The following is a 25331-nucleotide window of genomic DNA, read 5'->3' on the forward strand; positions in this document are numbered from 1 at the left end:
CTCTTGTGTGCTTGCTTACTACCGTTGCCAATTCCCCAGATGCTGAGAGTTCTCAGGAAGATCATACAGGATGCAGCTATAATGATGAAAGCCTCAGCGTGGCCTGTACAGTTTTGGTACTCGAACTGCATGCACCTGTCATCATGGTCCATGATCATGCTCCTAACACACCCAAACATGAATGCACAATCAGGGAGACAAGTCCTGTGCTTGGATCCGGCATCCCTCTCTCAGCCTGGATGCTGGCTGGCTGATGTCTCTTGAGAGGGTAGCAAGCCTTGTGGATAGGGGGGAAACAGTAGATGAGGTATATCTTGACTTTGGTAAGGCTTTTGATACTGTCTCGTATCCTCTCATAAACAAACTAGGGAAATACACCCTAGATGGAGCTACTATAAGGTGGGTGCATACTTCCAATTTCTTTAACAGATTGGAAAACCATTCCCAGAGAGTAGTTGTCTGTGGCTCACAGTCAAGCTGTAAGGGGATATTGAGTGGGGTCCCACAGGGATCAGTTATGGCATAGAGAGTGCACTTGTAAAGTTTGTGGATGATACCAAGATGGGAGGGGTTGCAAGTGTGTTGGAGCTTAGGTTTAAAATTCAAAATAATCTGGACAATCTGGAGAAGTGATCTGAAGTAAACAGGATGAAATTCAATAAGGACAAATGCAAAGTATTGCACACAGAAAGGAACAATCAGTTGCACTGTAGCATGGTGTGCACTCGCTGCCATGGCACCTCCTGCTGGTTACCTCAGGAATTAGCTTTTCCATCTCTAGAGCGCCTTCTGTTGGGCTGTGTCTCTCCTGCTGTTGCTACTTGTCTTACCACTGGTGTCAGTGTAGGCCTCATGAGCCGTGGTGCCCCTTCTCTGGGGTACTGCCCCACAGTAGTGCTCCCAGACGGAGGGGTCCTCTCTTTCCTGGGGAACTTCAATTCCCTAATCCCACCTCGCCTCAGTGACGCAACATTGCCAGTCTTCATCTAGCCCTGTCTCTTGGGCAAACTGCAGTCTGAAGTGGCCACTCATCATCGGCAAGGAGGTTGGACCGGCTGCCTCTTCCTTCCCTGGCTGCTTCCCCACAGCCCCAGTACCTCCTCAGGCCTTGGAAGCAAAGCCTCAGCTGGGGAGTTCGCCAGGCTGGAGCTCCTCAGCTCCTCCTGCTCTTCCCACCACTACTCTGTCCAAGGTACCCCTTTCTGCTTGCAGGCAGCCAGTCTTTCCCTCTCCAAAGCTGGAGAGAAATTGGCAGCCCTCTGGCCCGGCAGCCCTTTTATAGGGCCCATCCTTTATGCCCTCTGCCTCCACAAGGCGCAGCCCAAGAAGACACTGATGTCAAAAAGATTCTTATTTAATGTATTTGGGCCCATTCTTGCCAAAAGTGGAGTACATGTGGAGAATACATCTCGAAGAATTAAGTTACTGTAGAGTAAGTAAATAGTTACTTCTTTTAAGGTTAAAAAAAAAACCCAAACCCTTAAACAGATGTGATCTTTAATTAAAAATATATTCGGAGAAAACAGTATTTTGTTTGGACTTAAACATTCTTATGCAACGTTTGCTATCTAAATCTTGTAGCATTGTACTAATATATGAAAACCAGAAACTTTACTAGTCTGTTCAGGTTCACAGAAACACAAAGAACAGACAGCATAAATGGTTTAAAGTAAATTCCACTTCGAAGATTTTTTTCCCCCAATGTTGTTAATTTACGGTATTTTTATAACAGAGGTTGAAACTTTAGAACTATACTTTCTGAGGACTATAAAATGAATATTGTCCATTTTTGACCTTTTTGTGAGCATTGAGGTGGAGTTATATTGACTGACTTTTTTCACAGAGTGAAAAAGCATTCACAGTTTAAAGATTATGGGCCAGATTAACCCTGGTAAAACTCCATAGGACTAAATGACTGAATTTGGTGTGGCATATTCTGCACTAATTAGTATTGGTATCTAAAAACAATCTCATCCGCACGTAATTTAAAGGTATCCTGGGAATTTCCAACCTCAACCATGCTCCTTTAGTTCCTTGTTGTATAAAGTGCTCATAATTTGTGCTGCTAAACTAAACTAGTAGGAAGAATCCCCATTCTCGTCCTACAAAGTCCTTGGGACAGGGTTTCATGGTTAATGCTAATTTTGGCTGTTGATCTGTTGTATGGCAAGTCACTTGAGAATTTTGGCCCAATACCAACTGACTTCATAACTTCCATTCAACCCTGTCTATGTCTATTGAAAATAGAATAGGGGATAACTTCAGAGCTGTTTGTTACATGTAACATTCTATTATTAGAAAAGGTCATCCTTTTGAGGATCAGACTCATTTTAATTTGGATGAATGGGAAGGGGAAGCATTTGATGAAGATTAATTTATTTGCTTTGTGACTATAGAAAAACAGAATGGTATTTTCTAAATATGTTCAAAATAAAATTCCAAAGGGTAATCTGGATGAGCTGCACCAGAGATATTGTAACATTTGGGGGAATTATCTCTCAACCACTAATGCGCCCAGAAAATCAGTAGAGTCAAGCAAAGGCATGTGAATATTTTCCAGAAAGCTGTTACATGTATCTGAAATAATGGGTTAAAATGGAAGCCATTTTATAACTAACTGTAGCATTTGTTATAATTCACATTTCTGTATAATAGGGATACAAACATACCAACTAGATAAAAATACTATGTTGTGGAGTAGAAATTGGTTAGATTGCAGGATATACTGGGGGGGAAGTCAGCGTATTCCATGTGTATAATAACGTATGTAAAACTAGGAAAGTAAGTGTCGTTTGATATATATCGCAGGTGCAAATGTACCTATAATTATGACTGTAGTTCTGACCCTGACATCTACTGGAATTTTCTTCCTGAGCAAAGGTACAGGAAAAACTACAGAAAATACAAAGAGGTTGAGAGAGAGCCACTCGCCAATGTTCTCTTTTAGAGACACTGATACTTTGCATGCCAGTTGATTTATTGCCAGCTCTTATTCTTATATTATGTCCTAGCAAAGGTCATAAGCTATTGCTGGAAAAAATGTTAGCCCACTTTCCCCCTGCCAGTGCAAGATCTAGTTCCTATGTAGTAGGCTTAGCTAACGTTAACTTACTTTACTAAGCTTTATTCCATACTGCAGGTGTCACTTTAACAGTGTTCTGTAGTTGGCTTCCCTATAGGGGATCACATAAGTGCCATTTTCCCCATATTTGGGATTGAATTAAGGCTCTGTCCCCACACCCTTGCCTTGTGCTAAGGCCCTGTACCCTACCAAGTAGCAGCAAGAAGATGGCCTGCCTCCTCTCCAAGCAAGACAAAGGCAGCAGCATAGGCCCCTATATGTTTGTCCCCTGTCTTCCTTGGCAGCAGTGGTCCCCTCTCCCTCACTCTGAAGAGGCAGGAGTGAGGCCTCAGTGGGTATGTCTACACAGCATAGAAAACCGTGTGGCTGGCCCATGCCAGCTGACTCAGGCTCAGGTTACAGGGCTGTTTCATTGCTGTGTAGACTTCCAGGCTTGGGCTGGAGCCCAACCTCTGGGACTATCCCACCCTGCAGAGTCCTAGATCCCAGGCTCTAGCCTGAGCCTGGAAGTCTACATAGCAATGAAACAGCCTTGCAGCCTGTGAACCCGTGTCAGCTAACACTGGCCAGCTGCCGGTGTCTAGTTGCTGAGCAGACATATCCAGCATTACACCCTGGGTCCTGGGCTAATTTGCTGTGGTGGGCGGACCCACCATTTCACTTTTCTTCTGAGGCAATATTGGACACGGTCCTCTAGAGCCATAGGTCTTGCAGGTAACACCCTATTGAGATGGATGTGGCAGTTAACCCTGCTCAGATCTATTGTTTCAAGTGATCTGCAGATTCAGGTAGGTGTCGCTGTATCAATTACTCGGGCCACACTTTCAAGTATTTCTTTGCAACAATGAGGACTAAACTTAATTTTTCTTAAAATGAATGGTGAGAGTCTGGTGTAATCACATGACTTCAGGAGCTAGTATTCTAGGCCTGGCCCTATAATGTTTATGCCTTAATCTGACCTAGGCTGAATTTGGAAGTTAAATCTTCATAAAAAAAGGTATAAAATAATGTTTTTTAAAAATAGGCAAAACGAAGCAATGTAGTAAAACAATTCTAGCTATTCCTTTTCTGCAAAAGCCAAACTGATACAGCTCTCACTAGGCTGGTATACTCAGAAATGAGAAGTTGATTTCAAATTAAATAACTTCCTGGCCTTTGTCTCTCCTTTAGTTTAACCTCTTTCATACAGGAAAGATGTACAAATTCAGATAAAAGCATGAATTCTGATTTTGATGTAAAGAAATACTCAGGTAAAAAAGACTTGACTCTGTTCTGTATCTTGCTTTTTAACAGAATATTTGAATTCAGAAAGATTATTGGAAACCGGGAGAAATGCCAGAAGCTGGTTCCAAGAGATTATCCAGTGTTCATTGACAAGGTATTCAATAGCAAAAAATGTAACTGTAACTAAAATTATGTTCCCACATATTATATATGAGTGAAGTGAAATTAAGTCTTTAGTAAGCTCTCTGTACTGGAGAGGAAAGAAGTTAGGTTTAGTGCAATGTGAATTATAGGTTTTACTGATGATTTGGCTCAGCCTAATGTCAGTACAGCATGTGTTACTGATTTGAGATCAGAATTCAGAGCATGATCTTGGGCCATCACAGTGGCAGAAGAAACGTGGTAAGCATTTGCGGGGGGAGTATGTAGTTTGCGCTAGTAGTTCCTCTATCTGACTGAGAAGTGGCATTGAAAGATTCCAGAGGGATGCACCAAGCTGTCCGTCGGTGAAAAGACCACTGAAATATTAAAGAAAGGAGTAAATATATAGGGGAGGGTGTAGAGGTGGTTGGAGATTATAGGATTCCACTGGGAAAAAGAAGAAAGCATGCTTTTCATGTAACTAGATATGTAGTAATTAACGTCGTGAGAAATTGCATATCTGCATTCAGTATTATTAAAGAAGCACTTATAGTAGCGCCCAAATGCTCCAGTGAGGATTTAAGGGCCCATTGTGCTGGGTGTGACACAGACGTATATAAGGGACAATTCTGTCCCTGAGATTATAAAATCCAAAAGGTATAAACAAAGGGCTGGGAGAGAGGAGTAACATACAAGCAAATGAAAATGGTGACTGGCATAGTTCGGTAAACCAGATATTTTGGTATTTTTCATTGAGAGTAGAGGTAGTATGAGGAGAATGTCAGGACTGTTGGAGTTAGTAAGGAAGAAAGGAATGGGAAGGTGAGAAGTTGTTACAGTTAGTCATCTGTCTGTCCATCATCAGCAGACAGGTTTTTACATCATTGCAGAGGTGAGTTGTAAGAAGGGATTTATTAGGATAGAGCAATTAGCTGTACAGATTTTATTGTGAAGTTTTCCCATCCTTTGGGGTGGCATGGGAGAAAACACAGGTGTGTCCAAACAAAAACAACAACTCAATCCCTATTTAGGCTTTTAGTGCATTAAAAACTGAATTTTGTTATAACAGCTGATTTTTATTTAAGTGAGGTGGAAATGGCTCGTGGTAGACTTTTTTTAATGCTCATGTATTATAATGATTGAAATTATACTTTCAAAACTGCTTGTGGATTTTTGTGCTAAAATTTGATTCCAGCCTAGGAACCCATACATTAATGTTCAGCCTTCAGTCCATATAAAGTGTGCTGATCATACACACTTTTAACTTTCAGTTCTTTCCATAGGTTGAGGAGCAATCCGACTGTAAAATACTCAATGGGCACTTCATTTCCCCTTTGATTCACTACATTCCCAATATCCTGCCAACTGAATCCATCATAGCAAGGTAAGGGAAAGGAAGTAACAATTTGGTTCTGAAACTAGCTCTGTAGGTGAAATCAAAGAAATCTATATTATAAAAATTACTTATACTACATTCTTTATTACAGCTACAATCAGAATACTCAGTTTTGTTTAAAAATGGTTCAGACTGTGATCTGTGTTGAAAAATATTTAGATGTTTTAAGTTAGAATGAAAACGCATGTAGTTCATTTGATGGTTCCATCTTTGGATGAATGGTTTATTTTCTAGATGAGCTTATTCTAAATTGGGGTGGTGCTAGCAAAACAAGACGTGCTATGATGTGGTTTAATTCTGAAAATGGAAATGTAATCCCATTAGAAAAGTTTTACATGTTCACTTAGTAAAGTTTTAATTACTGGAACATCTATAACTACATATTGATAACTAGTTATGAGGCAGGAAAGCCAAAGAATTCTAATATGACTATGATCTGTTCTTAACTACCTCCTTTGTAAAGGGGGGGGAAATGGTTCATATATAAGCAAAAGTACTTACAAACAGCCTTGACTTGGATTTATTGGCCTTTGTCAGTCTGCCACAACATCAAGTAATGTTTTGAAACTGATCTCTTCCTTATTTTTAAAATACTTGTTTTGTTTTGTTTTTTTGTTTGTGAAATATACAACTCACATCACATGTCCAAGATGGAGAAATGCAATTCCCTTGCAAATATGAATTTTTGTAAAGGCTAGCAGTTTATCCAAGAAAATAGTTTCTCATTTCTGTAACTGAAGGAAAAAAATGGATTATTTTCCTAAGAAACACTCTATATTTATTAATTTATTCCACTTTTATTATCAGAAGTATGTATGCACACAATCTGTTAACTTCACTGTAGCTCATACATTGAATTTGGTTTGTGTTTTCTATTTGAGAAACCAAACAAAGTAGTAGTACCCTTGAGGAAGTCTTGTTATGCATACACACTCAAGCAGTTGGGTGGTGGTGGTATACTAATAATCTCACCATCTCTCAAGGTTCACTGAACCTTGCTTTGGAGTTAGGGTAGGGAACATCATTTTGTACTGGCTTCTAGCTAGCAGAGCTAGACTTCGTGCTAGCAGAAGTCTTAAGTTTGTCAAGCTTTGCTTTGGGCATAAAAATTTACTTCAATCTAGGAGGCCTTGAAGTCATGACATCAACAGCTGTGACCAGTCAATACATCTTTGTTACAGCTTACCTTCTCTGAAGACATTATTTAAAAAATGCTCAATAGGCATCCATAGTGTCTTCTTTTACTCCCTGTTGTTGAGTATAAAGGGAGTCACTACTTAAAATTCCTGGCCTGACTGATACCACAGCTGAAAATGCAATTTACTAATAGTTTCCACATACTCTCATGCAGTGGTTAGATAAGTTATAGGTGCTATTAAAAATCCAAAATACACTAGGTTAGATAAAGACAAGTTGATTTTCTTTCAAACTCAGAACATCAAATTAAATCCATTAATAAAAGTTATTTTGAGTTTTAATGTCTTCATGTGTGAAAGGCAGCACTGTAGTGGACTTTGTGTGCTTTTCAAATATGGTTAGTTTAGCTAGTTGTGTGTGAACGTTTTTCCATAAAGAAGCAATTTTTATTGCACCAGGACACCCCCCTGTGGTGAAAAACCAATAGCTCAACAGAAGTGGTTTGCTTGTGTAGGTTACAGCTGGCCTGAGAAAAGCTTGGCGGGGGTAAAGGAAGGAATAACCGAAGAAACTGAGTGATTTGGGGGGGGGGGGGAAGAGGATGTAGAAAACCGTTTTTTATATATAGAAACACTTGTTGGCTGTATTTTTTTTTTTTTAAACTGTATTGTTCCTTTTTAATTTTCACTTTTAGTTCCCGCCCATTTAAGGAGAAAAGTGTGTGTGGCTTAGGGGATCTAGCCACGCTTGCCTAATCTCAGGCTCCACTTCTCTATTCAGTAAAGTTTAGAATACAATAATGAAGTGGTAATCTCATTTGGAGCGCGACCTTTCAGGTTATAACTCCCTTTCTTCTTGGTGTTTGTGACTTTCTGAAGGTGAAAACTTTTTGATGTGCTCTTAATTTCATTCATGAAAAAATTATATTGCTAGACTAACGGCAGTTTGCCTGAGCATGTAACCAAACTATTTTTTCAGGGTGTAGTTTGGTGGTTTAACTTTCATGAGTGTGAATATCTTGCTATGTTATCTTGTATATTAAATAGTGTGCTTTTGATAGGTTTCAGTTCATAATACCAAAGAGATGGAACAGCAAATACAAACCTGTGTGCATTCATCTAGCAGGCACTGGAGATCACGTAAGTATATAAAAGTTTTATTTCTCATTAATATTTTAAAGTTTAACAGTAATCTTTTAACTGTATTCTTGTTTTAACATTTCCTCTTCAGTACTACTGGAGAAGACGCACACTAATGGCCCGTCCAATGATCAAAGAGGCTTGCATGGCTTCTCTATTGTTAGAAAACCCTTACTATATCCTTTTGTTGAAAACAAAATACTTTAACATGTCTCAAAGTGCTAACCAAGAGGAGGAAGACAGAATAACATTATTTTATCAAAATGGTACAGATTACATAGATGAGTGGTTTTCAACCAGAGGTACACAGAGGTCTTCCAGGGGTACATCAACTCATCTAGATATTAGCCTAGCTTTACAACAGGCTACATAAAAAGCACAAGTGAAATCAGTACAAACTAAAATTTCATACAGACAATGACTTGTTTATACTGCTCTATACATTGAAATGCAAGTACAATATTTATATTCCAATTGGTTTATTTTATAATTGTATGGTAAAAATGAGAAAGTATGCAATTTTTCAATAATAGTGTGCTGTGACTCTTTTTTGTAATTTTATGTCTGATTTTGTAAGCAAGTAGCTTTTAAGTGAGGTGAACCTTGGGGTACGCAAGACAAATCGGACTCCTGAAAGGGGCACAGTAGTCTGGAAAGGTTGAGAGCCCCTGTCATAGGTCAGTAGAAAGCTGCTTTGATAGCTGCTTTCAACTACCTGAAAGGGGGTTCCAAAGAGGATGGCTCTAGACTGTTCTCAGTGGTAGCTGATGACAGAACAAGGAGTAATGGTCTCAAGTTGCAGTGGGGGAGGTTTAGGTTGGATATTAGGAAAACCTTTTTCACTAGGAGGGTGTTGAAACACTGGAATGCGTTACCTAGGGAGCTGGTGGAATCTCCTTCCTTAAAAGTTTTTAAGGTCAGGCTTGACAAAGCCCTGGCTGGGATGATTTAGTTGGGGATTGGTTCTGCTTTGAGCAGGGGGTTGGACTAGATGACCTCCTGAGGTCCCTTCCAACCCTGATATTCTATGATTCTATGAAAGTCAGGATATGGCTGTTGGTCATAGAGATGTGACTCCTTACTATAATCTTATTACATCAACCATAGTGGTGTCTCTAAGTGCATAACCATGGAATACAACGCAGATGATGTGTTAGACTGACTATTTCATCAGGTGTTACTCTTCTGGACTTAAAAAAAAAACAAACAAAAAATCTTCCAAACCACTCTCCTTGGTTACTGGGGTACTAGTTTGATACTGATCTCTTTGTAACCCAATCATTAACGTAGCTGACAAACTTCTCTTAGCCATGGCCAACTAGGAGAACTAGCCAAATATGTCTTTTTTTGGGGGGTGGAGGGGGTGTCTTTTTTTGACAAAATGATCTCTCTCCCAACACCCTGCCCCTCCCCAAAAAAAGTGTTTGCTTCTCATGCCTTCACTTGTTGAATACAAACTGTTGGTACCACAAATCTGTTTGATAATGTTCACCTGCCTTATCACTAACATTTTAGCTATTTTTCTTCTATCTGTCGACAAAAGCTACCATCCTGTATCCATCCTCTTTTCCAGTGTTCAGTAACTGCCTCCAAATGCCTACACCAGGTTTCACTCAGAAAACTCAAACTATCACACTTGTTTTTTTTCCTTTACTACTTACTTCATTAGAGCACTGTCCTAAATTATGAATGACTTCATCACAATCTACACTTTTGTTTTATTTTGTACCAATAAAACAATGTAATTTGGTAATAATTTACAGAATTTAATTCCTCACTGTACAGCTGACATAAGTGGTTTTTTAATTTTAGTCTCAATTTTAAAATGTAAGAGTTAAAATAAAAAGTTATCTAGTGATGCCTACAAAATGAATGTATTTACATTTGTTTATTTTCTTTAACTTGGGTCTTTACATGGCTGCAGAAAACCTAAGGACCAAATGTAAGTATTAAGATGACTTCTCACAGCTATTTTCTGTCCTCAAGACAGTGGGTTTTTTAAGAAGACCAGAAACTTTAAAACATAGAAACCTTGATAACTTGTTATAAATAGCGGCAGACTTGGCTCAGCTATACCTTGTTTATGTGAAGTTGTAGACACTTTGCTTGACTGCTTTATGTGGATTTTGATGCTTAAATGCATAGGTTCGCACTTTCCACCCAAAGTAGATGGACTTTTTTTAAAAACCACATCAGCAGGGGTACAATCAAGAAACAGTGCATTTTACCAGTTCATACATTGCACTTGTGCAAATTCTGTGCAATATTGAGTATCTTTGAAGAAATAGTCTTTGGGCCACATTTAAGTGTCTAAAGTTAGGCAACTGAATAAGTGACTTGATTTTCAGAGATGCTGGTTACCCTGAAGCTCATGCTAGTGGGAGTTGCAGAGTACCCAGCATCTTTGAAAATCAAGTCACTTATTCAGTTGCCTAAATATGGACTTAGAAGCCTAATCTTAGGGACTAATTTAAAAAACAAAACAAAACAAAATGTTGGCCTTTGTATTTGCAAGTGCTAGAATATAAATAGGGCAATAGATCCTGTATCTGAGGCAAAATAAAGGTGTTAGTTTGCCAAATGTTCCTTGCAGACCAGTAGTTACAAAAGATGAAATGGGGCTGACTGGTTTAAAAAGACTGGTTTTATTCTGCTTGCTTAGCTACCTCCAAAAAGAAGAGGAAACTAATTTGTTTGTAAAGTACAATTCTTAGAGCTTGTTGCTTTCAGTAGTGCTTCATCAGCATCTTCCATGAGTTAAACATTTAATTTTCTTCTAATTATAAAAGCTAATTAAGGATTTACCTTTGAGAGAAGTGAAAGTTAAAGCAGTTTTAAAAAAAAATAGCCTTGAGTACCTTCCAAAATAGTTGTTGTTGCATTATAATTAGTTTATTGTTCTGAATAATTTAGTAAACCTAATTCATTATCTTTATTGGGATTTTTTTAATTACAGATTTTTTGGGGAAAGTGCTCTTTTTGACACCTACGTTTTTTGTTTTTTTTTTAAAAAAAGATATCATTGTTTTGATAACATTTGGCATTTTTAAAATCACAATAAGACACACCAAATAGGTACAATGCTGAAATATAGTTAGTGGGTTTTCTGCTATTGGGATACTATTCACCTCAGAAAAACAAAAAAGTATAAAAATCTTCCCTCCACTATGCAAATTCTGTGTACTAGTCTCAGCTGTCCAACTTGATAGAATAATACTTCCATTTTGCAGATAATGGGCAAATGCTCTGTTGTCCCAAACTGAAAATGTGCACATTTCGGTAGAAGGCTTCAAAGCAGTAGTAGCATTCTAAGGAATGTACTTGTAAATCATTGAATTAGCATGACAGTCATAGTAGAGAACTGAAGTACCTTTAATAACAAAGTACTAAGCAATAGGAGTGTTTAAAATATCCTATAAATATTGGTCCACAACAGCCATTGGTATCCTTGTTTCTCCCCTAGCTTACAGAACAGTTCTAATAGTCTGTCCTTCTGTCTCAAAATGTATCCCAAGTATAATGATATTTTGGTACAAGAGGGCTATAGCCTCATGTAACTTAGAGACATGATATTGAAAACAAGATAATATTTACAATAAACTGCTTTGTCCAAGCACAGTGCTGTAGTTGTTGTGTATGCCATACTCCATTCACTTAAGTGTTCAGCACATGGAGTAATTGCACTGTTGAGGCCCAATATGCAAATAACTATTAGACTTCTGGTCACTGTGAGAGTTCAAATTGAATAGCTTTCCATTTTTCTTTTTTGTTTTCTTTAAATGTTTAATGCATTGTAGGAGACACTACACAGATTTCTCAGGGCAGTGACAAACTTCCCACTTTATAATTTCAGTCTTACAGTGGCACTGATGATTGTTCCAAAGCTGACTTACTGATTGCTCTTCACATGTTGTGTGCAATTTTCAGTGATGTACAACAGGTAAATAAGGAAATGGGGTTGTCTCTGCCAGTGACATCTTGTATACCTAGCACTGTATCACTTAGCTTTGTTTGATTTAAAAGAAAAAGGACCGTTGTTACTTCATAGCACAGAAGATTACTGCTCATGAGTTTCCAATGCTTGCAATACCTCAGTTATTTGACGATACGGTGTTCCGTAATTCTACACTAGTAATTTAGACAGTGCTTACTTCTAGTCTTCATTTAGGCCTAGATCACAAACAATTATAAAAAAAAAAGAAACAAACACAAGTCATGTGGGCCTTGAATGTAAAAAGCTACTGAAGACTCTGGACTCACTCCTTCTCCTATTGATTTCAATAGAAATTCAGCCATTGGCTTCATTGGGAGTATGACCAGGCTCTGTTTAAGAGTAAAAGTAGACTGATTAAATGAAGACACTGCACATCTGATATTGGAAAATAAACTATTTCTTTTTTCTTTTCTGGTGAGGAAAGAAGATCAAGTTTAAAAAATGTCTCTGACCTGTTTGTGATGGGAGGAGCTCTTGTTTTAGAATCAGCAGCTCTTTTGCACTGGCTAGAGAGAGAGGGCTATGGACCTCTAGGGATGACTGGAATATCCATGGGAGGACATGTAAGCCTTTATATTTACTGTTAGCAATTTGTTTTATTTTATTTTTTATTTCTTGGCATGATATATGTACGTTAATAATTAGGGAAACCTATCAGTTTACAGTGTTCATATGCTGATTATTTTAAAATGAACAAGTTTAGAATAACTAGCAACATAACTTGATATTTAGGCATGACATGCACATATTGAGAATATGCAGATGTATTCTCACTGTGTATATATACCATAAAACTCCCTTACAGATGAATGTTCAGGTTATTGCAGGTTAATCTAGTAGTGTAATTCTCAATAACTTTTATTGTCATGCAGTTTAATCTGTTAATTTAGCTATTTAAATGTTGACATACCGTAGGGCTCAGGCCCAGTGGGTGAACAGTCCTTATCCTCAAAGGAAACCTGTACAAACCTTTCAAAAGACAAGCCTGGGAACTTACATTTGTAATTCTGCTAGACACTAAAAATCATGGACTGAATACAGTTACTGGATTTATATCTTATTGCAACAATCTATAACCCACTAACAATTCCCCAGCTGCTTTCTCCCTCCCCTATTTCCTCCCTATGACTGGAGGGACATTAATGGGCCACTTCACCTTGAATGGTCCCTTGAAATATGTGTTAACTACTTATGCTAAATTTCAGAGTAGCAGCCGTGTTAGTCTGTATTCGCAAAAAGAAAAGGAGTACTTGTGGCACCTTAGAGACTAACCGATTTATTTGAGCATAAGCTTTCGTGAGCATCCGATGAAGTGAGCTGTAGCTCTCGAAAGCTTATGCTCAAATAAATTTGTTAGTCTCTAAGGTGCCACAAGTACTCCTTTTCTTTTTACTTAAATACAAGATGGAACAGATTGTTTAGCGTAAGTAAAAAGAAAAGGAGTACTTTGTGGCACCTTAGAGACTAACCAATTTATTTGAGCATAAGCTTTCGTGAGCTACAGCTCACTTCATCGGATGCTCACGAAAGCTTATGCTCAAATAAATTGGTTAGTCTCTAAGGTGCCACAAGTACTCCTTTTCTTTTTACTTATGCTAAACAATCTGTTCCATCTTGTATTTATCTGTGACACTGAGTAAGACCATGTCTACACAACAAAATTATGTTGATCTAACTTAGGTTAGCATAAAGCCACCACAATTATTAAATCACTTGTGTGTGTGTACACTTGTCTCCTTGTGTTGACAGTGCACTTCCTTACCAGGAGAGTTTGTATTGATTGTATTGTCAATGTGGGGCATCGTGGGACGGCTCCTGGAGGCCAGTAACAGTCTATGTAAGCAATGGAGTGTCTACACTGACATTGTGTCGACCTAATCACATTGACCGTGACTGTGTGCCACTCGGGGAGGTGGTGTTATTAAATCAGCAGAGAGAGGCACTTACATCAGTGGGAGCCAAATTTACATGAAAACACTTCCCTAGCAAGGTTGATGCAAGGCAGCTTACATTGATCTAATTGTATAGTGTAGTCCAGTCCAAAGTTTTCCCAGACCTGAAGAAGAGCTCTGTAAGCTTGTCTCTCTAACCAATAGAAGTTGGTCCAGTAAGAGATATTACCTCACCTACCTTGTCTCTCTGAGATTGTAAACCCTATAGGGTAGGGACCATATTTTTATTCTGTGTCTGTATAGCACTTGGTACAGTGGGGTCCTGGTTCATGTTGAAGGCTCCCAGACACCATCACGATGCAATAAGTTCGTATGTAGTGTTCTTCATCCTTAGAAAGCGCTTTAAAAAGGAAAGTAAGCATTGTTATCTCTATTTTAAAGTTTTGGGAAACTGAGGACAGGGATGGAATCCATACTCTCCGGACTCCCTGACCACTTCGCTACGTTGCTTCTTTTATTAATGAAGATGCACTTAACAGTTCTCTGTATTAAAAATATGTGGGGTGTATAAGTACTTTTTCTTGCTATCTTTATGGTTCTGCAGTATGCCCAAGAGTATTATATTAAACTACAGCTTTGCAAAACCATGCAATTGGTGTGGGGGAATCATTTTTCTGATCCTCCTGTATGCTGTATCTATGCTCCAGCATTTAGTGATGAATAGAACTTACCTCATTGTGCACTCTGATAATTCTGAGGTGAGAGGGAATTATCTGGACTCTAAGGGAGATGAAAATAGAAGTCCATTTACATGCTCAATTCTCTTCTTGCCCTTGCTGTTTGTGGCATGCAAATTCCCTAACACTATTTCAAAAGCTGCAGAATTTTTGATAGTCCTATTTGTGAGTCACCTTCAAGTTGTTTGTTTGTTCTGAAATATGTTTATAAGGTTGTTGAGAGGCCTTGAGGAGAGGGACATGTTGAGATGATAAATGAATGATAAATTCTTCTCATGGAAGAATTCTGATTCATTTTGCATTAGGATGAGTGTTCTATTAGAAGAAAACTCCTTTACCTAAAGCAGAAATACTGTTACTTTGGCTGTGAACCGATTTCAAAGCTAACATGTATCAAAGAGACTATTGGAGAGAATAGACTTTATCAGTCTTTCTGGATTTTGTGGAGGAGAGGTGTATAACTGCAAAGATGCTTAGCATTGTTACTACACGAGACAATCTGTTGCTGTGTGAAGAAATTCTTTAAAGATGAGAATTCTAAAAATGACTAAAGAGAAATGTTGTTGAAATGCCTTATTAAAAAATGCAGTAGATCATCTGATATTTGTTTTTTTTTTTTTATTTAACAGATGGCTTCATTAGCAGTGACAAACTGGCCTAAACCATTGCCATTGGTTCCTTGTCTTTCCTGGTCTACAGCTTCTGGTGTCTTTACTACGGTAACTAAATTATTTTTAGTTTTGTTAATATTATAGAATATGAACAGATGTGAAATCTCAAAGGTTTGAGTTGGGCAAATTAACATAAGGGAGAGATTTTTTCAAAGGCACAAATGGGAATTGGATGCCCAACTGTCCTCTGAGCCTTCAAAAATCTCCCCCATAATGATGCTTCCGGATAGTTCTAGAAGCTGCCTTTTGTCTCATGCAAAAAATAATGGTTATAAACTATTTAGAGTTTTTAAAATAGTAAATTTACAGAAAATATTTCAAATTCTATAGTATATTTAAAACTAATATGTTTATGCCCAATATTTTTATATCCTAGTAATATGCAACACAGTAGAATATGACTTAACAAACTTGCTGCTTTTGATGAGAACCCTGAAATTTCACTGGGAAAGGGTTGTGGTTTTTTAATTATTCCTCTTCCTGGTAACTCTAGGTTCCTGACTGGTAAGGGAAATTCTTACTTGGTGTCTTAAAACAGGTTCTCAAACTGTGACCACCATTGAGAACATGTCTTCACCACTCCTTCTTGAATTACAACAGCTTCCCTTCTTCCACATAAATTTAAAAGTTCCTCACTTTCACAGCACTCCATAAACTTTACTTTCTGATCTTATTATCTTTCTCACTCGTTAAACTCTGTCTAAACATCTCTCCTTACTATTCCCTTTGTTTCTTTAATTAACTTTTGATTTATACTTTCTTGTACGCTGCCCATTGCCCCTAGACTCATATTTTAATTAATATTTGCCAAGTACCTGCTCCTCCTGAAAACCACACATGGAACAGTCTACCTGGAGTGCTTGTCCATATATATATTCCACTGGTGCATCTGTATCCCCTGCACTCAAGTTTGGATTCTTTGTGCATCAGTGTCCTTTGGGACCATGCCTGTGCCCTGAAAATCCTTATATCTTCCACCTGAGCATATAAAGAGTGTTGCGTCCTGAACTGTTCCTCAGTTCCTTCTTGCTGTCCGTGGCTATGAATCAGAACTTACACTGTCCAGATTTTTTTCTTCGTGTGGTCTGTCCATTGATTTGTAAATAGATAAGTACTTAGCAGTTAGTCATTAGGATGAGGTTTAGTTATTTTGTTAGTGTTTCTTTTCAGAAGAGGAAACTCTTCTTTGTCCCTTGACACTTCCCTCTACTGGTCATTAGGACTGAATACAAATCTCCAGGCTTTAAAAACTGCACTTCCTGCTGGGCAGTAATGCCCCTTAATGAAGGACAAAGACGATGCTTATTGTGTCTAGGTGGGAGCGTTGTACCAGACAGATATACCATTTATTAATTGTTCTCAAAGGGCAAGGTAATCTCACCTGAAACTTTCTTCTGGAGAGGCCAGGGCACCTTTTCAGATGGTGGAGTGGCTGGGACTGAAAATCCTGAGCAGTGCTCCTCAAAAAGTGCACTTGGTGGCTCCTGTGCTTGCATGTGTAAAACTAGCACTTTTCACTAATCCTCCTCAGCTGGTAAAACCTCAGAGGTTCTGGGGAGACAGGAGCACCAAGGGTTTTCAGGAGAAGAGATCTGGGTCTCTCTTTCACTGGGTCCTACCGCGAAGTCAGAAATCACACTGGTTGCCTTTGGGAGGGGTAGTTCTAGGCATGAAAAGGCATCCTCTGACATCCACTTGGACATTGGTCACCATGCCCCAGTACTGGCTTCTTCAGTTAGGCAGAAATAACCTGGTACCGATGCCTTGGCTGTCGTGCACCATGGTACACGTATCTTTGGTACCAATGCCTTCCATTCGCTTGCCTACAGTGTTCACTTACTTGGTACCGAATCCTTATGTCAATGGACCTTGTGGTTTCTTTGGTACTAGACTTGCAGCTCTAGTATCTCCTCTGTACTGGCTGCCACCCGTACTTCATTAGGTGCCACCCGTACTGCCACCCGTACTTCATCAACAGTACTCATTAGGATGCAGTATGAATGTGCTCCTGGCACTCCAGCTGAGACTGCTGCACTCTTACAAGAGAAGCACTTCTCCACTAGCTCAGATAATGGCAGGAAGGAGTCACCAGTAAATTTCCTGGTGTCTAAGTATTCTGGTCCATATGCCTAAGAGAGAGTATCTAAGGCTCACTTTTATTAGCCCAGGCATAGGAGCTCTCAGCAGGATACTGCCTCATGGACCTCTGCTTCATATGTGCATCAGCACCCCCTGAACTAATTGGGCATAATAGGGATTACAACTGGCTAGAAAACCAGTTTCTTCATCTCAGCCCAGAACTAGATCTTCTTCCACTACAAAACACAAGGGAGCATTAATCATCTCTAGCTGTGCTGACTGAACAAGATGATCAGGGTTCTGATGAAAATTTGCAAATGGATGATCAATCCATCCCAGAACCTCTCTTCTTAATATTTCCTGATGAAGCTGTGGTATCTGCAATATCTACCTCAGACCCCTATGATTTCAAAACTTTCCAGTGCTTGTTGCACAGGATGGCAGATCCACTGGAAATTCCAGTGGAAGTTGTCTAGAGAAGTCGCACAAGTTCCTGGACAGCTTACACACCTTCATGCCTGGAACTCTTGCAGTGCCCATAAATGAAGAGACCATTGGAGTCCAACAGGTTACTTTGGTAGACCCCCAACTTCCCTAGCTCTGACAAAGAGCAGATTGCTGCTACTAGGTGCTTTCATCAGGCTTTGAACAATTTTATATGCACTCTGTACATGGATTGTTGGTGTAGTGGTGCCTGATGAGAGAATCAGACACTGTGGTCAACAGAAATCTACACCCTGAGACAAAGAATGCTAGAAATTTTTATTTTTTTGGTCGTAAAAATTATTCATCAAGTCAACATATGAGAATCTCCAGTTATCAGGCCTTATTGGCAAAATATGATGACTTGAATTGGGAATCCATTTTCAAATTTGCTGACAAAATTCCACAGAAGAACAGAGGCCTGGAAATCTGTGGTTGTAGAGGAACAACTTGTAGCACACATCTCTTCAAGTGGCTGGTCGATGCTGCATACATGACATCCAGTTCCATGGCTACTTTGATTGCCCTGATAAGATCCTCTTGGCTTCAGTTGTCTGGAATCCCTAAAGGGGATGCATGTAACAGTAGAGGCTGTACTGTTTGAAAGGTGCAAACTCTTCAGTGCAAATACTAATGAGCCTTTTCATTCTCAAAAGGACTCTTGAGCGATGCTGAGATCTCTAGTGCTCTTGCATGAAAAAGAAAGCAATTTAGACGTTAATCCTGACAAAGTCAGTCCTATTATGCACATTATAGACAGTCTGAACATCCCCCAAAATGCCAGCAGTCCCGAAGGAGAGACTTTTCTACCTCTACTACATTTTTCTTACCAGGCTCTGTCTTCATCAAGGCAGCAAATATGACTTCTCCGTGAGGAGAAAAGTGTAACCTATATTGGATCTCTTTCTTTCCCTCTTCCATTCCCCTCGTCCTCCCCGCGCGCGCACACATCCATCCTCCTTTTGGGAAATGTTAATTTTATTTTTGTGGGGCCTGATACACCATTACCACAGACCTCTGGGCCCTAAAAACTAGAGATTAGATACTCCATCCAATCCCAAACCCTCTCTATCCAATTTCCCTAGCATTTTCTCCAGTACCCTGCTCATAAGTATGCTACTTTAAGAAGTTCAGTCACTTTTGAATCTTGGAGCAGTGGAAGATGTGCCTTAAGAATATATGCAAGGGGCGTTTATTCCCATTATTTTATAATTTCTAAGAAAAAGGGAGCAGGCAGGCACTCTATTCTGGACTTCTGAGGCAGCTGAACACCTTTACGTGCAGGTTGAAGATCAGGTTGGTAACTCTGGCCTCAGCAATTCCAACCATAGATTCAAAGGATTGGCATTCAACTCTTGAACTCAGACACTTATTTTCATAAGGCAGTCCATCCTGCCTACAGGAAATACTGAAGGTTCCAGATGGACTATTCCCACTAGCAATGCAGAATCCTGCCATTTGATCTGTTGACAATACCATGGGTATTTATAAAATGTGTAGAGGTAGTGGCAGTTTACCTGAGAAGACAAGGAGTTCAGAGTTACCCATACTTAGATGATTGGCTCATTCATGTGAATGCTCTACAATAGGTGACCAATTTCACACAGCAGACAAGAAGTGGTCTGGAAAATTCTGATGAAACGTTTTTCTTTGGAATGTGCAGACTTGTCAATTGAACCATTCCAGCAAAAGTTTCAATTTTAATGACCTTCTCACAGACTACAGACAGGGCCAGCACTTCCAGGGCTTCCTGGCTCCCCTTCATCCCTCTAAGATGGCTGAGAAGGGCCCTGGGCTCCCAGGATTCCCAGAAGTGCTGGCTGCCAGGAAATTGGGAACTTTGGAAACTGGACTGGGACTGGAATTAACATTTTTTTGTCAGATTGATCTGCCCGTCACTGAATAGCAGTCGTGAAATTTACTAGACTTTTGTTGTCAAGCTAATAAGAGTCTTGTCAGATTCATGCTGCTATTCAGTGTTGTGCAGCTGTGAAACTGACCATCATTTTAGTTTCAGTCAGCGGCTGTCAGGTCTTCCAGGGTCTTTGGCTCTGTGGCAGCCTACCAGGTTGGCAACTGGGGATCAAGGGGAGCACACTTTGGGAAATACCACACTTTATTGCTTCTGAAACACAGTATTGCAGGATTTCCATTTTTCATAATTTGCACTTTTGGTTTTCATTCCATTTTGGGATGAAAAATATTTCTGAAAACTCAAATTTTCACAGAAATAAATTTTGTTTTTTCAGTCAGCTCTGCTGCATATTCTACAACTTTTTACTTCTCTAGGGCTCAAGGTAATTGAAGAGAAATCAGTGCTAGTTCCTATTTGAAAAACAGAATTTATAGGGGCAGTTCTGGATTCCACTACAGCAATGGCCCATCTGCCCCAGAAGGATTGCAAGCCATAGCAGATCTTGTTAACCACCTACAAGTTCATTCTCTGATATCTGTGAAATTTACCTCAGACTTCTAGGACACACGGTGACCTGCTTAGACGTAACTCAGTATGCCTGACTTCACATTTGGTGAAGAGTGGCTAAAGTCTGTATATCAACCCAACAGATATCACCTATATGTGAGGGTATAGGTCCTCCCAGAAGTCTTGTCATGAACTTGGTGGAAGGACCTTGTACAAATTTGTAAGGGAGTGCCCTTCTCTCCACCATTGCCATTAGAAACTTCGACAGATGCTTATTGGGTGAAGAGCCTACTTAGACAATCTTCAAACATTAGGCTTGTGGGTACATCTACACAGCAGCTGAGATATGTAATTCCCAGCTTGGGTAGACATCTGCACTAGCTCTGCTCCTAAAAATAACCACCCAACTACAATCCAAGCCAACCTCCTGGATACATACTCAGGTGGCTAGCTGAAGACATTGCCTGTGCTATTGCAGTCACACTACTATTTTTAGGCGCTAGCTCAAGCAGAGCTAGTGCATGCATGTCTACTCGAGTTGGGAATCTCACCTCCCAGCTAATGTGCAGATGTACCCTTACTGCTAAGCGCCATTTATCGAGTGTGCACAGTATTCCTCCAAATTCTTAAGAGTTTATTCAGATCATGATGAACAATACCACAGCAATGTTTATATGAATAAGCAAGGGGTCTCACCCAAAGTTCTTGACGAACATAGTATCTGACTTGCATCTTATCAAAGTAATACCTCTGCCTGTCTCTTTTCCGAAGCCACATTCCAACAAAGGGGAAGCTAAACTTCAAATCTTAGACATACTTAGGGTACTTTGCTTCCAACTTGATAGGTCTAAGCCTAGGTTATTAGTCTGACCTCTCTTTATAAACTACTATCCGTGCAGGGGCTTTCTCATTTTATTTCCATATGCATTAAGTTGTGCTATAAGAGACTCACCTTTGAGGGTTACACATCCTTCCCTCCTCCACTATTATGGAATTCTGTAATACCTGATTTCTGTAGTGGTGAAGGAATTGAGAGATGGTGGGGACACCCTTAGCTCGGAAGGACGAGGATATTGAGGGTGCAGTCACAGTCCCAACAGATTCTGCTGGCCAAAATAATCTGAACTCGAATGCCTCGGGCACATGTGCACCAACAATTGAATGTATAGATGTATGTAACAATATGAATGAATATGGACAACACATCTCAAAGAATTACTGTTAGGTAAATATGATTCTTCCTGGTATAGTAGCCCTACACCACTCAGAGTTCTGTATTACACCCATGTCTCTTTTGATTATAAGCGCTCTATGGCAAGGACTTTAATACTTTTTTACACACCTGCTTATTGTAGAGTGGTCTGATTAATGTACAGGTGAGGGATGGAGCTTGGGGGGGAGGTATGTTTTTGTAATGAAAAATGTAGTTTTCAGACAAGAAATATGGTTATGGATGTTCTTGTCTGATGTGTCCTGTGGAATTTGTTACAGCTTCTAAGTCAACACTGGCTAGAATAAAGTTTGGGAATCTTAACTTTAACATATACAGATTTAGCTATTTTCTACATCTTTCCTTAGTTGTACTGCCTTGGTCTTCGATGATCACTTCAGAATACATTCTTTGGATTTTTTTTTTTTTTTTAATTCTGGGAATTCTTATTTGCACTGTAATTTCAGGGTGTGTTAAGCAAAGCAGTGAACTGGAGAGAGCTAGAGAAACAGTACTATACACAAACTGTTTATGAAGAAGAAATCATTCAAATGCTTGAATATTGTGGAGTAAGTACAGTTTGTTTTCCCTATTAGCTTTATGTAAAATATAGTTTACATACAAAATCTGATCGAATACATAATGTCATGTCTAGATAATTTCAGCAGACATTCATTAACATTAATGGTTTCTTACTTTTTTTATTTAATAAATATTTGATGCAGAAATAACCTTTAAATAAGCAAAGATTAATACCTCCTATTGTCATATAATGCATTTTTATAAGTGTTGAACTCTCTTCAGATTACTGTTCATGACCAGCTATTACAGACACCAGTTTACTTTAGTTCTCAAAATAAAGGTACATAAAGTACATCTATTAATTTATCGTATCTCCATGTCTAACAAAAAAAAAAAATTCTTGAGTGCCGGAAGGTTTAAAAAATTAAGAACTTTCAGAATGTTGTTTGAAACGTTGGTTTTTGTAGGGGTGGGGAATCAAAGCACTGAAAACCAAATTCCCAAATCCCAGAAAATTAGCCATATAGTTTGGAATAGTGTATTGAAGTGCCAAATAAAGAAGTGACTTACTGTTGAATCAGTTTCCTTGCTTATTCTTTTGTTGAAATTTTTATACATACTTCAGCAATGAAAGAAGACATAACCAGGTGTGAGTATATGATTTATTAGGAAATAATTATTCTTTACCCTAAGAAGAAAATATCTTTTGTGAAGGTGTAGTGTGGTAAAATTATTCCTATATGAACACTGTTATGGACTGCTTTTTAATGCGCTGCAATTGCAATTTTGTAGTGTTTTAGTAATCTAACCTTATTCTCTAAAGATACCATTTGTGCAGGTTTCTCTGTTCTGGTTCTGATTAGAGTAGGATTGGTAGAACTCCTTTGGTTTTGCAGGGTTTCTACCCTGATGACAATGGCAATGGGGTAAAAATATAACCCAGGAAGTTTTAGGTTGTCTCATTGTCCTTTACCAAAATGCTGCCCTGTGTATGTTTTAGTTCTTTCCTGACCCATTGTCAATAACGGAGCTGTGCGTAGGAGACTGTTCAATGGCAATCACTTCAGCTCTTCACTAGATCCCAACAAAAAATTGTTGGGTGCCCTTTGTCTTCTAACCATATCTGGTATAGTGAGGACACTTAGTTTTAGACCTTTGCTCTGCACTTTGTTTGCTTTTCTTAGTGCTTTGGTACCTGCTTCAGAACTGAGGCACAACTGCTTTGGTGCCTTGCTTTGACCTCTGCTTGTTCTTCTGGCAACACCACAGCAGTGCTAAGGTATTGACAGCAGCAGAGGAACTGTCAGCTGGCTGTTTGCTGACAAACTATCAATGTACACTAAACTCAGATTTGAGGATAACTTCCTAGTATCCACGGGCAAATGGATTTTTCAAGCTCTGACTATAGCCTTTTCCCAAAGGAAATTTGGATGTCTGCTTTCTCCCCAGCCTCAACAGTTATGGTCAATAAGTTGTCTACTGGTATCTGACTTTCTTCTAGTCTTTGAATAAATAACTATTAGTATTAATTTTTCAGTCTCTTCTTCCTAGCAAATTCAATGCTATTTTGTAGAATAACATTTCTGAAAAGCGGACCACTTGAGTTCTTTTCCCAGAAACTGAAGTACAGTGTTTTTATACAGAAATAACATAAACGTGGAAGCATAATACAGAATTATAAATCAGATGTCCAGATACAGCTCTGCTCTAGTAATATCTGCAACATTGTAATATGCTCATAAATATGAGGGAAAGCTTAATAGAAGAAACAAAATTGGAAAAAATTAGAGAAGTTACAAAGAAATTTTCAGGTAGTTTCATGTATAATGTTTCCTAATATATGCTTGCTTTACTCGTCAAAAAACAGTTAATATAACTTGTGATGGGATTGAATGGCTCACAGGATTCTTAACAGAATAAGGGTACTCCTTTTTTAATTACTTGTTTGATTCTAGATAAGTTCAGTAATAACCAAAAGTAATTTGCATCTGACATGGTACTCTGTGTTTTAGTTCCATTTCCATAATGGACAGACATCTGCATCAGAGGAGCCACCACCATATTTGAGTACTTATTGCTCCATGATGGTCTGCTTAGGACAGGCCCAAAACTAGGATATAAAGTGGTGATAAGGGTCAGGATGTAGATCATTGACCAAGCTGTATGCCAAAGTTTGGACTTTGCCTGTGCACCTAGCACTGTGTCTGGCTCATGCGAGAGCTTTTGCTCTGTCATGAGCACTGAATTCACTCACCCTTTTTTAATCAGGTTGACCAAAAAATGTGAAAAACCCTTAATAAAAGGCCTGTATTTCTATTTAGACAGACTCTTTCAAGATGGGACAAGACTTTGTTAAAAATTCTCCCAACAGTGTGGACAGTCTGAACAACCTAGCTCTGACTTCCAGAATGTTGAATCTGGATACCACAAGCAAAATTCTGTCTACAGAAGCCATTCACTGCCTTAGCACTAGTAAAAGTACTCTAAGTGCCTCATCGGAAAAACACTTACTGCAAGATGCTCCTACAATGCAGTGTATAAATCAAACATTTTCAACCAGCAGCAATAAGAACTTCACCAGCCTACAGAAGCACCTGATAAGTGAAGAGAGGAAAAGGGACGCTTTACAGAGAGAATCACTAAGGTTCATGAAAGGAGTTATGGATGAATGTACCCATGTAGCTAATTTCTCAGGTACTTATTTATTTTAATGTGGAGATTGGGATATTTGTCTAGAATAAACTTCTATTTGTGCAATAATTTTGTATTCATACTGTTTTCTCAGAAAGCTTGTATATTGAATTAGAAAGTGTGTCATGGCTGTCTTTACAGAATGGACATATAACGCTGTTGTCTTTTAAAAATATGTATATCAGACTTATATCTGACATGGATCATCTAGTTTCAGAGGAACCACTTTTTTGACAAATACCCTAGTGGTTCAAAACACTTGCTTAGCTATGTCAGTCTAGAGATATGCATAGAGGGATGCTTCAGGAGCTCCACCAAGTCTCTAAGTCCGGTTTCAACTTGTGTTTATTTGTTTTGTTTTTCTTTTAAGTATGTTAGTATATTACACAAAGTGTGATTACATCTAGCAAGTGCCCATAACCTGAGCTCGTCTGCTTCAGGTATTGCTGGGGCTCTTTTTAAAGGGGGAAAACGTATTTCCTAATCCTCTATTTCCCTATGTAATCATGCA

The 25331-nt window shown here is 38.9% G+C and overlaps 1 protein-coding gene across 1 annotated transcript in view; it reads left to right on the forward strand.

The window, feature by feature from the left end:
* Nucleotides 1-25331, forward strand: part of ABHD18 (abhydrolase domain containing 18) — a 48868-nt gene that overhangs the window by 19290 nt on the left and 4247 nt on the right. The window contains exons 3-11 of the mRNA XM_084626262.1: nucleotides 4376-4460; nucleotides 5731-5831; nucleotides 8041-8119; nucleotides 8211-8305; nucleotides 10044-10061; nucleotides 12529-12676; nucleotides 15372-15461; nucleotides 22075-22176; nucleotides 24451-24823. Coding sequence (XP_084482388.1) covers nucleotides 4376-4460; nucleotides 5731-5831; nucleotides 8041-8119; nucleotides 8211-8305; nucleotides 10044-10061; nucleotides 12529-12676; nucleotides 15372-15461; nucleotides 22075-22176; nucleotides 24451-24823 — 1091 coding nt within the window. The remainder of the gene's footprint in view (nucleotides 1-4375; nucleotides 4461-5730; nucleotides 5832-8040; nucleotides 8120-8210; nucleotides 8306-10043; nucleotides 10062-12528; nucleotides 12677-15371; nucleotides 15462-22074; nucleotides 22177-24450; nucleotides 24824-25331) is intronic.

The sequence above is a fragment of the Lepidochelys olivacea genome, assembly GCF_965140295.1.
Source record: "Lepidochelys olivacea isolate rLepOli2 genome assembly, chromosome: 4".
In the NCBI taxonomy this organism is placed as follows: domain Eukaryota; kingdom Metazoa; phylum Chordata; order Testudines; family Cheloniidae; genus Lepidochelys; species Lepidochelys olivacea.